The following is a 16,960-nucleotide window of genomic DNA, read 5'->3' as shown; positions in this document are numbered from 1 at the left end:
TCCTTGGAAGGAAAGTTATGACCAACCTAGATAGCATATTCAAAAGCAGAGACATTACTTTACCAACAAAGGTCCATCTAGTCAAGGCTATGGTTTTTCCTGTGGTCATGTATGGATGTGAGAGTTGGACTGTGAAGAAAGCTGAGCGCCAAAGAATTGATGCTTTTGAACTGTGGTGTTGGAGAAGACTCTTGAGAGTCCCTTGGACTGCAAGGAGATCCAACCAGTCCATCCTAAAGGAGATCAGCCGTGGGTGTTCTTTGGAAGGAATGATGCTAAAGCTGAAACTCCAGTACTTTGGCCACCTCATGCGAAGAGTTGACTCATTGGAAAAGATTCTGATGCTGAGAGGGATTGGGGGCAGGAAGAAAGGGGGACGACAGAGGATGAGATGGCTGGATGGCATCACCAACTCAATGGACGTGAATTTGAGTGAACTCCGGGAGATGGTGATGGACAGGGAGGCCTGGCGTGCTGCGATTCATGGGGTTGCAAAGAGTCAGACACGACTGAGCGACTGAACTGAACTATATACCCTAAGTGTATGTGCTCAAACCTACCTCCCCAAATTCTCTGAAACTAGTCTGAACAAAGGGAAATAAAGATACAATCAAAGTTAACCCAAGATTCATATGCCTTCAGCCTAGGTAGTTAACAGTGGACAATTATCAATAGGTCTGTGGTCATACCCCAATAAGCATAACAGAATGTATGATTCTATCCGATTACACAGATAATTAGGGTATTCTTTTAGGCCAGGGAGAGTCTAGATACGAGCCCTGGGCTCTTCCTTCTGGGGGCCTGGTTTTCTAGTTGGTATGTCGTTTCCATAGATACTGGGCATATAGCTCAAAGTCCACAGTCTGGCCCAAGATGGAGTCCTGCTTTCAAGAAGGAGCCCATTCAATCTGTTTCCTCCTTCAGTCCCAGGACTGTATGTTGAAAAGGCTATTCTTTCTCCCATTGAATGTTCTTGGTATCTTATAGATATTTGGGTTTACTTCTGGATTCTGAATTATATTCCATTGATCTATATGTCAGTCCTTACTTCAGCACAACAGTGTTTTGGTTACTGTAGCTTAGCAGTAAGTTTTGAAATAGAGAAATATGAAGAATTTTGCCCTTTTTCAAGATTTTGGATATTTGGCATCCTTTGCAATTACATGTGAATTTTATAATCAGCTTGTCCATTCTTCAAAAAGGCACCTGGAATTTTGATAGAGATTACACTGAATCTGTACATCAACTTGAGGAATGTGAATGTTAGTTGCTCAGTCATGTCCAACGCTTTGCAACCCCATGGACTGTAAACCTCCAGGCTCCTCTCTCCATTGAATTCTGCAGGCAAGAATACTGGTGTGGGTAGCCATTCCCTTCTCCAGAGGATCTTCCCAACCCAGGGATTGAACTTAGGTCTCTTGCAGTGCAGGCGGATTCTTTACCATCTGAACCAAGAAGGAATATTGCTTCTTAACTATGTTAGGTCTTCCAATCTATGAATGTGGGATGCCCTTCCATTTATTTAGGTCTTCTTCAATTTCTTTGAGCAATATTTTGTTGTCTTTAGTGTATGAGTCTTATACCTCCTTAGTTATACTAAGTATTTTATTCATTTTGATCTTAAATGGAATCTTTTTTTTTTCTATTTCATTTATCTCTACTCAAATTTTCATTCTTGCTTTGGATTTAGTTTGGTAGTTTGGATTTTTCTTTACTAGTTCCTTAGAAGTTTAGATTATTGATAATAAGGTTTTTCTTTTTTTTGAATGTAAGCATTTTAGAACCACAAATTTTCTTCTACTGAAAGAGGAAACAAAACAGGCTCTATCTTGAAAGTAGGACTCCATCTTAGGCCAGACTGTGGACTATGAGCTATATGCCCAGTATCTAAGAAAACGACATACCAACTGGAAAACCAGGCCCCCGGGAGGAAGAGCCCAGGGCTCCTACCTATACTTTCCCTGGCCTAAAAGAATATCCTAATTATCTGTGTAACCGAATAGAATCATACATTCTATTATGCTTATTGGGGTCTGACCACAGGCCTATTGATAATTGTCCACTGTTAACTACCCAGGCTGAAGGCATATGAATCACAGGTTAACTTTGACTGTATCTTTCTTTTTCCTTTGTTCAGACTAGTTTCAGGGAATTTGGGGAAGGTTTTGTGCACATACACTTCAGATATATAAGGTTTTCACAAAAACTGGTCAGGGTCCTTGGCTAAGAGGAGACTCTGCCTTGGGCCCACCGGTGTAATAAGCTGCACTCCACTATCTGCATCGTCCTGAGTGAGTTTGTTTCCCGGAACGTGTGGCTATACCACCACAAACTGCTTTAACTGCATCCCATAAGTTTTGGTGTGTTATGTTTTCTTTTTCATTCATCTCACAGTATTTTCTAATTTCTTGTGATTTCATTTTTGATCCATTGGTTAGTGTGTTGTTTAATTTCCATATATTTGTGAATTTGACAGTTCTCCTGTTTGTTATCTTCCTCCCTTATTCCCTTCCTTCCTTTGCACCTTTCTTTCTTTTTCTTCTATCTATCTTTTAAGAAGGACTTTTTGTGTGTTAACACTAAACATATCTATCTACTCTGTTAATAAACTTTAAGTGCACAATACAGTATTATTATAGGTTAACTTAGGCAGAGTGTTGTACAGCAGATCTCTAGAAGTTTTTCAGGTGGCAACACTGAAACTTTATGCCTGTTAAACAGCGCTGTCCCACTTTCCCGTCCCTCCAGCCCCTGGCAACCATCATTGTATTCTCTGTTTCTATGAGGTTGGCAGTTTTAAATACCTCATCTAACTGAAATCAGGCAGTATTTATCCCCTGTGACTGGGTTATCTCACTTAGCATAGTGTCCTCTAGGTTTATCTATATTGACACATATGGCAGGATTTCCTTCTTTTTTAAGGTTGAACAATATTCCATTGTATGTATATATCACATTTTCTTTCATCTGTTGTTGGATATTTAGGTCATTCCTATATCTTGGTTATTGTCAATAATGCAAAGAACTTTGGAATGCATATATCTTGTGGAGATCCTGAATCCAGTTTATTTTGATATATGATCCCCTGGTAAGTCTAATTTTAATTTTTTAAAGAAACTCTATACTGTTTTCCATAGAGGCTCACCCTTTTATATATCTTACATCTACCAAAAGTGTACAAGAGTTCCAATTTCTCCACTTCCTTACCAACACTCATTACCTTTGAAATATTTATAATAGCTATCCTAACAAGTGTGAGTGATATCTAATTGTGACTTTGATTTGCATTTCCCTGGCGATTAATGATGCTGAGCATCTTTTCATATGCCTGTCAACCAGTGGCCTATCTTTGGAGAAATGTTTATTCAAGTTCATTGCTCATTTTTTAATCTTTTTTTTTTTTTTTGGCTGTTGAGTTGTAGGAGTTCCTTGTATATTTTGGATACTAATCTTTTATCAGATATATGGTTTTAAAATATTTTTCCTTCTCTATATTCTGTCTTTTCACCCTGTTTCCTTCACTATGCAGAAGATTTTTAGTGTGATTGCATCTGTATTTTTGCTTTTGCTGCTTGTGCTTTTGGTGTATTATGCAAGAATCATTGCCAAACCCAATGTCATGAGCGTTTCTTCTGTGTTTTCTTCTAGGACTTCTACACTAATTTCTCATTTTGTTCCATTGTGGTCAGAAAACATGTTCTGTATGGTATTGGTCTTTTTAAATGTATTTTGTGGCCTAATATATGGTCTTTCCTGGAGAATGTTCCACATGCTCCTGACAAGAAAGTTTATTCTGCTGTAATTGGGTGTTCTGTTCTATATATGTCTCTTAGCTCTAGTTGGCTTATAACGTTGTTCAAGTCTTCTGTCTCCTTGCTGACTTCTGTGTAGTTGTTTCATCCATCATTGAAAGTGGGGTATATATATGTTCTAATATTATTGTTTGGTGCTTTAATTGTTAGTTTTTGCTTCATATATTTTTTGGCTTGATTTATGTGTTTGTACTTAATATGTCTTCTTGATGGATCGTTTTATCACTATGTAATGGCCTTTTATCTTTTATAATAATTTTTCTTAAACTATGTTTTGTCTGATATTAGTATAGACAATCCACCTGTGTTTTGATTAGTGTTTGCATGGAATATTTTTTTCATATCTCTAAATTTTCAACCTTGCTTACCTTTGAGTGTAAGGGGAGTCTCTTATAGATAGCATATGATTGGATCATGTTTTTAGAAACCATTCTGCCTTTTTTTTTTTTTGCCTTTTGGTTGAAGTTTTAATTTCATTTTCCTTCAGTGTTATTACAGAAAAGGGAGGATTTCTATTTTGCATAGGTTCTCTACATGTCTTATATCTTTTCTTGTACCTCAACTCCATGACTGCCTTCTTTCATGTTCAATAAGTATTTTTTAGTGAACCATTTTGATTCCTTTCTCTTTTTTTCTACACATTTTTAAGTTATTTTCTTAGTGGTTGCCCTAGAGATTGTAAGTAGCATTTTGATTCATAACAATCTAGTTTGAATTAGTGTCAATTAAATGCACTGGTCATAGCAAACACCCTCTTCCAACAACACAGGAGAAGACTCTACACATGGACATCACCAGATGGTCAACACCGAAATCAGATTGATTATATTCTTTGCAGCCAAAGATGGAGAAGCTCTATACAGTCAACAAAAACAAGACCAGGAGCTGACTGTGGCTCAGATTATGAACTCCTTTTTACCAAATTCAGACTTAACTTGAAGAAAGTAGGGAAAACCACTAGACCATTCAGGTATGACCTAAATCAAATCCCTTATGATTCTACAGTGGAAGTGAGAAATAGATTTAAGGGCCTAGATCTGATAGATAGAGTGCCTGATGAACTATGGAATGAGGTTCGTGACATTGTTCAGGAGACAGGGATCAAGACCATCCCCATGGAAAAGAAATGCAAAAAAGCAAAATGGCTGTCTGGGGAGGCCTTACAAATAGTTGTGAAAGAAGAGAAGCGAAAAGCAAAGGAGAAAAGGAAAGATATAAGCATCTGAATGCAGAGTTCCAAAGAATAGCAAGAAGAGATAAGAAAGCCTTCCTTAGTGATCAATGCAAAGAAATAAGAGAAAAACAACAGAATGGGAAAGACTAGAGATCTCTTCAAGAAAATCAGAGATACCAAGGGAATATTTTATGCAAAGATGGGCTTGATAAAGGACAGAAATTGTATGGACCTAACAGAAGCAGAAGATATTAAGAAGAGATGGCAAGAATACACAGAAGAACTGTACAAAAAAGATCTTCATGACCCAGACAATCACGATGGTGTGATCACTGACCTAGAGCCAGACATCCTGGAATGTGAAGTCAAGTGGGCCTTAGAAAGCATCACTACGAACAAAGCTAGTGAAGGTGATGGAATTCCAGTTGAGCTATTTCAAATCCTGAAAGATGATGCTGTGAAAGTGCTGCACTCAATGTGCCAGCAAATTTGGAAAACTCAGCAGTGGCCACAGGACTGGAAAAGGTCAGTTTTAATTCCAATCCCAAAGAAAGGCAATGCCAAAGAATGCTCAAACTACCACACAATTGCACTCATCTCACACGGTAGTAAAGTAATGCTCAAAATTCTCCAAGCCAGGCTTCAGCAATATGTGAATCGTGGATTCAGTTCCTGGGTGGGGAAGATCTCTTGGAGGAGGAAATGGCAACCCACTCCTATATTCTTGTCTAGGAAATCCCCTGGACAGAGGAGCCTCGTGGGCTACAGTCCCTGGGGTCAATGAGGATTCCGGAGGGAGAAAAATAAAAAATGACCACAGGAAAAACCATAGCCTTGATTAGACGGACCTTTGTTGGCAAAGTGATGTCTCTGCTTTTGAATATGCTATCTAGGTTAGACAATTAGGTAAATTTAAAGAAGGATTGTAGGTTGAATGGCTTCCCAGGTGGCAGAATCCACCTACCAATGCAGGAGCTTCAGGTTTTGTGAGTTCTATCCCTGGATGGGGAAGGTCCCCTGAAGGAGGAAATGGCAACCCAATACCAGTATTCTTGCCTGGAAAGTTACATAGACAGAGGAACCTTGTGGGTTACTGTCAATGAGGTCACAGAGAGCAATCGAGCACACATGATTGAATAATAATATTGTATTAATGTTAAATTTCCCAAATGTAATGATTATAGGTGGTTATGTAAGTGTGTGTGTTAGTTGCTCAGTCGTGTCTGACGCTTTGCCACCCAATAGACTGTAGCCCGCCAGGCTCCTCTGTCCATGGGATTTTCCAGGTAAGAATACTGGAGTGGGTTGCCATTTCCTTCTCCAGGGGGTCTTCCCAACCCAGAGATCAACCCTGGGTCTCCCACATTGCAGGCAGATTCTTTATCATCTGAGCTACCAGGGAAGCCAGCCAGGTTATGTAAGGATTGTAGGTTGAATGGCTTACTCCGTGGAAGGAAAGTTAAAAAATACACCCCCAATAGTAGACCAGTTATTCAGACCAAACAGCCAACTTAATTATTGCTGAGAAAAATCATGCAATGTTTATAAGAAAAATCACATTTGAAATAATAAGTCAGACTCATCTTCAGATAAAAAATGTCAAAAGCTTGATCCATTCAAGGTCTCTCAGTCACGTGTATAGTCACTAGCCTTCAGTTAGCAGACTCTCTAAAAGCAACAATTAATTTTACTCATCTGGATATGATGGCTTCACTTGCTTCACAGTGTTTAACAAAAAGAATCTTGACTGCCTGAAGACATATTTCAGTAGCAAGGGACAAAGCAAAAACAATAATGACTGAAGAACTGAATGTGCTATATTTTATTTTGTAATGGTTATCTTAAAAAAAAAAAATCAGTTCTTACCACAAACCACACACAAACACCAAAGAACACAAGGAAATTTTTGGAGATGGTGGCTAGGTTTAGAACCTTGATTGTGGTGATGGCATGATGGGTATATGCAGATATTCAAACTGATCAATATGCATATGTTAAATGTGTGTAAATGTTTGTATATCAATTATACTATAATAAAGCTTAAAAAACAGTGTTGATATCCCCTAGTAGAAGTCTCCTCTTCACATTTGGAAAGAGATTTTCTGAAGTATGCAGCTTATTCATGATCAGTTTCTTCATCTGCAAAAGACTAAAAGTGTTACCTACCTTGTCAGTTTGTTAAAGATATTAATAAATGAATTGGCAAAGATGAAGTACTTTGAATAGTGCTTAGCACCTAATAACTATGCCTTAAATTTTAGCTGCTATTACTATTGTTGCTGTTGTAGGTCTTTATAGCCTCAGGACTAGGTATCTTCTTGGTTACCAATCACGATCATACTAAACACTATTCAAGCGTGAGGTCCCGTACTTTAATGAAATGTGTAGCTTCTCTCTTTATAAGAATAAACCTTGATCAGTTTTTAAATTTATGTTTGTTTTGTTTTATTTTTAGGCTATCTGGAAAATATTTCCAAGTCACATTACAGAGTATTTATTTATTTGGTTAAATCACTTCAAAAATTGTATTAACCTTAATTGGACTTCTAGGTATTTCCTATAGTTGCTCATATTAACAAAGCCATCACGCGTCTGTCCCGGCCTTTCTGTCTTTATTTTTACAGCCTGACTTGTATGGCTCTTGATTAGATAGCCCACCCTCTTCTTTTGTCCTTAATTTCCAGATAAATTTCTTCCTTCTAGCATTTTGGTATTTTAAGTCACAGTATTTAACACATGGAGAGTGAACAGGTATATCTCCTCAGGGAAAAATCACTTTCCTTATTTTCAATTGATATACATGTGGAGGTTTCATTACGCCTAAACACCATGTTTAGGCATAATGGTTTCAAATATAGGTTTTTCAAGCTATAAAAAGATATAAGCAGTATTTCTAACACAGTGATCCCTGTCATCCTTAGAAACTATACTTTTATCATTTTTGTGAACCTTGTCTCGTGAATGTGATTGTATTCACTTTCCATTTACATGGTGTAAACTAAAGAACTTCTTATTTTTGAAATATTAATCTTCAATACCCTTGAAGACAATAGGAGGTACCTTGGAGAGTTATACTGTAAAGTTAGATTTTGCTTGCTTTTTAGAGACAAACATCTGTGGATTAAGTGATTAGCCACTGTGTGTCTGTTTAGGTTTTATTTTAAAAATCTGCTTACATGGATTAGAAGGATTTTTGTATAGAAGAAACAGGTCACCAACAGAATGAGGAGTGGGGATCAGCTCTTCTAACAGAGTGTAAAATGATGACATATCTTGTGATTCACTTAGGGAAGCTGAGCCGGAAAGCAGACAACTTGTATGTTTAAAGTGATGCTTTAGGTTGGTTACATTATTATCAATACATTTTACTAAATATTTATTTTTGTTACATGTTGCTTTTAGGTTTTTGAAATGTAGTTTTTGAAATATATACCTTGCTATTAAATTTTTTTTTTCTCATCTTTGTTTCTTGTGTGTGTCAGTTGCTCAATCATGTCAGAGTCTTTGTGGCTCTATGGACTATAGCCTGCCGGGCTTTTCTGTCCATGGAATTCTTCAGGCAAGTATACTGGAGTGGGTTGTCATTTCATACTCCAGGGGATCTTCCCAGCCCAGGGACTGAACCCAAGTCTCCTGGATTAAAAGCAGATTCTTTACCACTGTGCCACCTTAGGGCAAGATAAAATAATCAGGTTCAGCTTTATTTGACTTAGCTTTGGAGTGTGTTTAAATACGCTTAGTAAATGAAATGGTGATATTCATTTTCACTCAATTAAGTGACATATTGATCATTCGTTCTCATCAGTTTAAAATACAATTGATAATATCATCCTACATTGTGATTTGTCTTTCATAACTTTTATTTCCCCAGGCACCCCGGTTTTAAATTCTCCAAGGCAGTGTTTGTTAGTTATTTGACACCAAGTCTCTATATGAAATTATAACTGTTTCTATACTCTCTTTCCATTTTGGTGCCTTCTCAGTGCAAGAACGAAGGATGCCAGCGTTCTTCCTCTGGGACCGTTTTAACTTTGTGCTTATGATACTATTGCTCCAGTTGGGGCTACTTATCCAGGCTTTTCTGAACCAGGCTTTACCATTCTGAATGATGGCACCCCCACCTCCATCTACATGACTGTGGGCCTGACTGCTGTTCAGAGGATTCTGTGATGTGATGCCCAGATCCCAACATGGGGGAGTGCTGTTCATAGACAGCCATCAGCCATTGTGAACTGCCTGGGCTGCCATGCCACCTTTCTAGGATAGCCCACATCCAAGGACTATGGAGGCATAATGATTAAACCCCTTTCATTCAAACTCAGAAAACTCAGACACATCATCCCAGCTTCAGAGCTCCACAGGGGTTGGTTGGGACTATCAATAGGACTCCATCTCAGCCTTCTTTCTCCCTCTACTCACTTCTGCTTCCTTTCCTTCCCTTCCACGGCTGTTATTCCCAAGAGCATTTCTTTTTTAAAGTAATACATGTATTTATTTATTTATTGCCTGTGCTGGGTAATATTGTGGCTCACGGGCTCTTTGTTGCTGTGCATGGACTTTCTCCAGTTGCGGAGAGCAGAGGCTATTCTCTAGTTGCGGTGCATGGGTTTCTCATTGTGGTGTCTTCTCTTGGTGCAGAGTACAGGCTTTAGAACACACAGACTTGGTAGTTATACTGTATGGGCTTAGTTGCCCCCAAGGCATGTGGGATCTTAGTTCCTGGACTAGGGATCAAACCCCTGTCCCCTGCAGGCAGATTCTTATCCAATGGACTACCAGGGAAGACCTTCAAGAGCACTTCTTAACAAACCTCCTGAATGCTAATCTTCATCTCAGAATCACTTTTTGCAATTTTTTTCTTATAATATAAATTTAAAATCTTTTGTATTGTATCTGTATATTCATCAATGACAGAGATGCTTTCACTCTTGATCTGAACATGAACATGAACTTCATCATTGAAATCTTGAATAATCTCTTTTGGGGTAGCTCAATAGGTTAGTAATCATATTGACTTTAAATACTGAAATAAAATGCACTTAAAAGCAGTTTTATTAAGTGATATAAAATCTCTTAAGTCTATGAAAAGCCCCAGAAGCAATATTTTCAGTATCCTGTAAGTCTCCAAATGATCATTTTCGTAACAGGAGTCAGTTCCTGGCCAAGGTGAAGTATTCCCTTTTATACCCAGTGGGAAGTAGTCCTCATCCCTGATCCATTTTCTCCAGTTTCTTTCCCATTAGTCATCAGGTCTGAAAGTGCCTATGGAGATGACTCCCACTGAGTGCTCAAGTCAATTCTGTCCAAGATTGTCTCATCAAAAAGCTAAAGCTCACCTGTGGTTAGTGTTTGGGGTTGGTCTTGAGGTCTTGCTTTCCTAAAGCCAGTACAGGATTTAATAGAGCTAGGCACTTGCACCAACTCTGATCACAGGCCTAAGAACTAGATGTTGTTTTAAAATGTAGATTTTCATCATCATTTCTCTTCCCTGGGAATCTACCTAGGGCTTGTAAATCCCCTTTCCAAGGGTGTGGACACTCTTACTCCAAAACATCTCCCAGATTCTACAAATTGTCACAATCTAGAAATGTCTCCTGTTGTATTCAGCTCATTATAGATCTAGATGCTGACTGGATGTAGGATCTTGTGTGTAGGGGCCCAATAATTTGCTTCAGGAATGAATGCTTTGCTGGGAGGTCCACTGGGTTGTTGGCTGCTGATATGGTCACTCTGCTAGAATGGCTGTTCTTTCTGAATGTCCAGATCTGTGCCTGTCCAAGCCAGGGTTTTCTTCCATTTTCTTCCTCAGCCATTCAGTGTATCTACATATCAGCAGGGAAAATCTTAGACTTCTCCATTTTTTTCACTCCATAACTTGTATGGGCAAGGCACAGATATACTCTTATTAGTAGAGCCGTCTACAGTTCTTTTTAAGGTACCTAGTTAGGACTTTTCTCCTTTTATCACATATCCATCCACTTAGGGGCCAATTTAGAGCTTAAAAATCTCATCCTGATCTCATCTTTCTCTTTTAGAAGTTTTGGTTTTATTTTTAAAAGGTAATATTAGTTCATTTTGGTAAGAGAGGAAATTTTAAAAATTAATAATCATTGTGAATAACCTCTACCAAAATTTTAATGTATCTTCTTTCACTGTTTTTATAATGAGTGCAAACACACACACACACCTTAAGACATACATGCAGTGTAAATAATAGTTGTACTAAAATAGATTTAGCAACTATCATGAGCTAAGAGTTCTGTTAGACATTTTATATGCATTTGGTATTCACAGCAACCATATGAGTTTACATGGAGGGAATTGCTGGTTTTGTTTTTGTCTGCAGGCATCCATACACCCTACTCTATCCACATGGGGCAACCATTGCATGGTTTCAACTTGGGTTTACAGTCCTGGTAGGGCAGCCATTCTAGGTACTTTATCTTCTTCTGGCAAAGGATTGGACAAATATGTCATGATAGACCCACTAGATGCTCTTTCTCCAACTTGAATTTTGAATAGAATGACTCAAAAAGACTTGAAACCATTTTTATCATATTCATCTGGGTGGCACTCTCTTGAAAAGACTTGTTATAACTTTTGCAACCTAGATCTGATGAGCTCCTCTGAGACCTGCCCTTTCCCATGTGGAGTTCTTCAGATTTTTTCTCTGAATCCGAGAGATTTTGTACCCTTGTGATAACATTTTAATAGTTACCAGGTTAAATTTCACCTACTTACCACCAAAAAACCCCTAATCAATGTAGAAATGCCCAGTAATATTATTTGAGTAGTATTATTTGAGTTTACAGAGTAATATTATTTGAGTAGTATTATTTGAGTTTACAGAGACTGAAATTGGAGATTACTGAAATTAAGTGACTTGCCCAAGATCATCCAGGCAATAAGTCACATCAGGTATCTAGAACACTAAAGTTTGAACTTAATATTTTTAAAAAAATTTGTGGGCATATAGTTGATTTATAGTGTTCTGTTAGTTTCAGTATACAGCCAAGTGAATCAGTTACACATATACATATATCCACTCTTTTAGAGTCTTTTCCCGTATAACCTTTACAAAGTATTGAGTAGAGTTCCCTATGCTATACAGCAGGTTCTTATTAGTTATCTGTTTTACATATAGTAGTGTGTATATGTCAACCCCAATCTCCCAATTTATTGCCCCACCCCCTTATTCCCTGGTAACCATTAATTTGTTTTCTACACGTGACTCTACTTCTGTTTGATAAATAAGTTCATTTGTATCCTATTGTTTTTAGATTCCACATATAAATACCATATGATGTTTATCATTCTGTGTCTAACTTACTTCATTCAGTATGATAATCTCTAGGTCCATCCATGTTGTTGAAAATAGCATTATTTCATGCTTTTTATGGCTAATATTCCATTGTATGTATGTACCACATCTTTTTTATCCATTCCTCTGTTGATGGACATTAGGTTGCTTCCATGTCCTGGCTATTGTAAACAGTGCTACAATGAACATTAGTGTTCATGAAGCTTTTCAATTTATGGTTTTCTCCCAGTATATGCCCAGGAGTGGGATTGCTAGGTCATAGGCATAATTTTAATCAACTTTCTTTTCAATCTCTCTCTGTTCAAACACTTAGGGGTGGGGTGTGTGTGTGTGTGTGTGTGTGTGTGTGTGTGTTTGCATTCTTATATATATTCTTCCACAGTTGAGATCTAGCCATATTCAAATTTTAATTATTTTCAGTTCTTTAGTTTGTCTAATGATAAAAATCACTGTATAAAATTTCAAAATTATTGTCAAGTACAAAGAGGTAAAACTTACCAATTAGTCCAAAACCTGGATATTATCATTATATTACTATTCATCTCTCTTTCTCTCAAGAGAGCCACACTGTATGTACAGATTTGTATCATCACTTTTTAATTTTAATATTATTTTGTAAGCATTTTCCTGAGCAATTAAACTTCTTTCAAAATATTTTAAGAGCTACTATATATTTTATTGTATGGATATATCATAATGTAGTTAATCATTCCTCTTTCAGATATTTAATGACTATTTCTATTTTCTGCTTTGATAAATAGCACTGCAATCAACAACTTTGTTGGCATCTGATTATTTTCTTAGAATAGATTCTGGAAGTAAAATTGACTTAAAGGCTTGAACATTTTAAAGATTCTTGATATCCTCAAAAACTTTTCAGAAGAGTGTATCAATTTATAATTCCATTGCTACTGCTTAAAAGTTAATTTTATCCAATTCTCCAAATAATGGGTGCTGACTTTTAGAAATGAATGCCAACAGTTGGAAAATAACAGCCTACATTGTATTAGGCATTTCTTTTAACATCTTTTTTTTTTCTGGTCCAATGTAATACAAAATAATCTTTTAATTAAAAACAGAAAAAAATTTCTAAAATGCTTGTTCCAGTTGTATATGAAAGTACACTTTACTCTTTTCAACATTTTGTATTGTTTTATTTCAATGATTCATGTTTTACACTTTTCTAACTTTTCAAATTTGAAATATTTCTTTAACTTCACAATCATGTCCTTCACATGTTAATATTTTCCTATTGAATCTAGTATCATGAAGAAAACTGGGCATCTATTCCTGATTGTATAGATCCCAGAAAGATAACTCAATTGCCCCTCAGTTGCCCCTTCTTAAATATTTCCAGTAGTCACTAATGTGGCTCTTAGAGACACGTTCTCATACACTTCTAAGCATATATGATTGTAGTAACTCATATCTGCAAAAGAGTTTTCCATTCATAAAAACCTTCCACGTCCATTGTCATTTTTGCCCTTATGAGGTACCCAGGGGAGGTTAGTGTCATTCTCATCATTTTAGGAAGGTGGAGGGTAGGTTCCACAGGAGAAAGCTGTCAACATTGCCAGTGAAGAGTAAAATCAAGACCCAGACCAGGTCTTCAATTCCTAGATCTTTTACTTTTCATTAAGTCATATTACTAGTGTTGCCAGTGTACAGAAGTATAAAACGACTCCACACAGTGTAAGAAAGTCCTGGAATAATGTTAAGGGACTCAATAGCAAATGCATGTACTCTAGTTTTAGAATGAGACTGATTTAAATTGGGGGGCTTTTAATTGCAGTGATCAGTTTTAAACATTCCATGTCAAAACATAAAGATGCAATAATATAAATGAGCCAGCTGCAGTTTTACACATAGCATGGACTGATGAGTTTATGAATGAGTGATGAAAATCAAGCGAGAGTAATAATATTCTGCTGCTGTTGCTGCTAAATCGCTTCAGTCGTGTCCGACTCTGTGCGACCCCATAGACGGCAGCCCACCAGGCTCCCCGGTCGCTGGGATTCTCCAGGCAAGAACACTGGAGTGGGTTGCCATTTCCTTCTCCAATGCATGAAAGTGAAAAGTGAAAATGAAGGCTCTCCGTCGTGTCCGACTCTTAGCGACCCCATGGACTGCAGCCTAACAGGCTCCTCCGTCCATGGGATATTCTAGCCCAATTCAATAACCTAAGCTATATATCAGTCAGTACCTTAGTTTCCAATTTTACACCTCCTCATGAACATTTTGAGAAAAGACAGGTTTTTCAACCGCTCTAGAAACATAAGAAGCATTGTACATTGATATCTTTCATATTTTTTTGAAAAGTAAAAGATCATTTCATTTTTCATTTTCCTACCTGTAAATGACTTTCCCTTTTGCCTCATTTAAAATAAAATTGTCCATGGTTTTGTGATCTTGTGAGAGCTTACTTGGTTTAAGCAGCTTTATAGTATTCACTCCGGGAGTTGGTGATGGACAGGGAGGCCTGGCGTGCTGCGATTCATGGGGTCGCAGAGTCGGACACGACTGAGCGACTGAACTGAACTGAACTGAACTGAATAGTATTTTACCCTATAGGAAAAAATTTCTTTCCCATATCTGCAAATTAAAATATCCTTTTCTAATGAGCGCCTAGAACATTAGCTTTCCCTTTCTGGATGGTTTTTATTCACTGGTAGGATCTATCTCTGAAGACGCTGTGGAAGCAGTCTGTCGGTCTCCACAGGTGTAGCCAGGAGCTGCCCTACTCGCAAGGAGGCGGGAAGATGCCTGGAGTTTCTCCTACACATTCCTAGGCCCCCGTGGCCACTTGTGCCCTTGGGACTACGCGATCGACTACCTCACTAACCCCCCATCGCGCACGCGCACTCATTGCCCCCCGCCCTAACTGCACCTGCCAGGTCATAAACCCCTTCCCACCCGCTCGAGCTCTCTCTAGGAGGCTCAGTCTTGTCTCACGTTGATTGGTCGAAGCCCAAGAGGGTGCGTCCAATCAGCAATCCCTCCTGCTCCACCAATTCCCGCTCTTCCCGCCCCCTCCCCGCCCCACCCGTCCCTCTCAGGCACCTATCTTCTTTGTGACTGGTGCGCGCCCAGGTCACTCAGTGCGCCAGGCAGAGGTGTGCCGGGGTGGGAAGGAGGGGCGGGAGGAGGACAGGGAGGGGAGGGGAGAGGAGGGGAGGGGAGGGGGCGGGGCTCAGGTGCCGTGCGGCGCAGTCCAGGCCAGAAGCGGGAGGGGGCGAACTGCGGAGCGGGGCGGGGGCAGCGGCGAGGAGGGCGTTACGCCGGCGACGTCGGCCGCGCGAGGCTTCGCGCGTGAGCGGCGAGGGTACTGGGCCTGGCTACCGAGCTTTCCTGGTGGGCGAGCAGGTCCTCGACGTCGGCTCCTGGGGGAGCGCGGGGAGGAGGGAGGTGTCGGCGTCAGCGGTGTAGTCGACGGCGGTCCTGGCCATGGAAGAGACGCAGCCGCTTCCGCAGTCCGAGCTCCCGCTGTGCGACAGCCTCATCATCTGGGTGAGTGCGAGGGGGCGAATCGGGCCGAGGGGCCGCGGCGAGTTCCTGGGGCAGGGGGGTGCCTGGTTCTCGCACGTTAGCCTGCGGAGGAGCGACGGTCACCTGCGCCCCGGACTGCGCGTAGCCCTCCGCGTCTCCAGTCGCCCTTGACCTCGAGAGTGCCACCTGCAGGTCGCGGGGCAGGTGTGCGTAGGTGAGTGAGTGTGCGTACGTGTGTTTCTGTCTTCGCGGGCGGAAGGGGGGAGGGTAAAAGGAGCTGGGAGTGGGGGTGGGGGAGCGGGAAGAAGGACACTTGTCTTACCGCCCTGATCCTGCTCCTGACAGCTATGGCGGGAGCCTAGCGCCCATCCGTTTACTCCTCGCTGGGCCATTTGCTCCCCCCTGCTCTGCGCCCAGGCTCTAGACTTTCTGGACCACCGACATCCTTGCCTTACGTCTGCAGAACAGCCTTCTCATAGAGACCTTTATGCTACTTGGGAGTGAAGAGCCCCCTCTGAAACCTCCCTCCCACTGCAACCACCTAGCTCTAATTTGGACGCAGGTGGCAAAGAAGTGGTTTTAGTTCATGGGTTAGTGCTTCTCCCGGACCCCAGGACATCCGTTTTTGTAGAGGCCTCTTAGAAGAGATGTTTCCACGTATATATTTCCTGCATGGATCAGAAGATAATGTTGGGGGTGGGGCGCTCGTATTCTCTTGTTCTCACTGGTTCCCCTCCTCTTCCAATGGACAAGCATTTTCTTTAAAGAAAAAAAAAAACTTGGCATTTTCGTTTGCACTTTATCCACACTTGGTAGTCCTATTAATTTATGTTGGGTTTGGACAGACAGGATCTGTCCTCAGTATTGCGATCAACAAAAGTGTCTCACCTTTTGGAAGTGCTCAGCGATCGGAGAGAGCTGGCATTTAGGTGTGGCTTCTAGTCCATATTGGGCAAGTCTGACGCTCCATGGTCCACAAGGTGCAGTCAGTGATGCTCACCCCTAAAGCAGTTTTTTAATTTTGTGTCCGGGAGTGTGTGTAGAATGGAATGTAAACAGACTAGATTAAGAGGCAGTAATTGATGAATTTCTCTCTCTCTCAATGCATGTAATTCAAAAGAAAGAAATCAGGGAATGTTTCTGGCAGTATGTGAATTCTCTTGTAAA

The 16,960-nt window shown here is 39.9% G+C and overlaps 1 protein-coding gene across 3 annotated transcripts in view; it reads left to right on the top strand.

Moving 5' to 3' along the window:
• HOOK1 (hook microtubule tethering protein 1) overlaps positions 1 to 16,960 on the top strand; it is a 115,227-nt gene that overhangs the window by 28,538 nt on the left and 69,729 nt on the right. The window contains exons 1-2 of one of the 3 annotated variants that reach the window (XM_061413050.1): positions 15,201 to 15,420; positions 15,671 to 15,814. The exons of 1 other annotated variant lie outside the window; for it this stretch is intronic. In XM_061413050.1, the coding sequence (XP_061269034.1) occupies positions 15,752 to 15,814 (63 nt within the window). In that variant the 5' untranslated portion in view covers positions 15,201 to 15,420; positions 15,671 to 15,751. Of the gene's footprint in view, positions 1 to 15,200; positions 15,421 to 15,670; positions 15,815 to 15,921; positions 16,008 to 16,960 lie in introns of those variants that run through there. One more of the 3 variants, XM_061413051.1, reaches the window with a different exon arrangement.

This window comes from Bos javanicus, chromosome 3 (genome assembly GCF_032452875.1).
Source record: "Bos javanicus breed banteng chromosome 3, ARS-OSU_banteng_1.0, whole genome shotgun sequence".
Taxonomy (NCBI): domain Eukaryota; kingdom Metazoa; phylum Chordata; class Mammalia; order Artiodactyla; family Bovidae; genus Bos; species Bos javanicus.
This window is presented reverse-complemented; position numbering and strand designations above follow the sequence as displayed.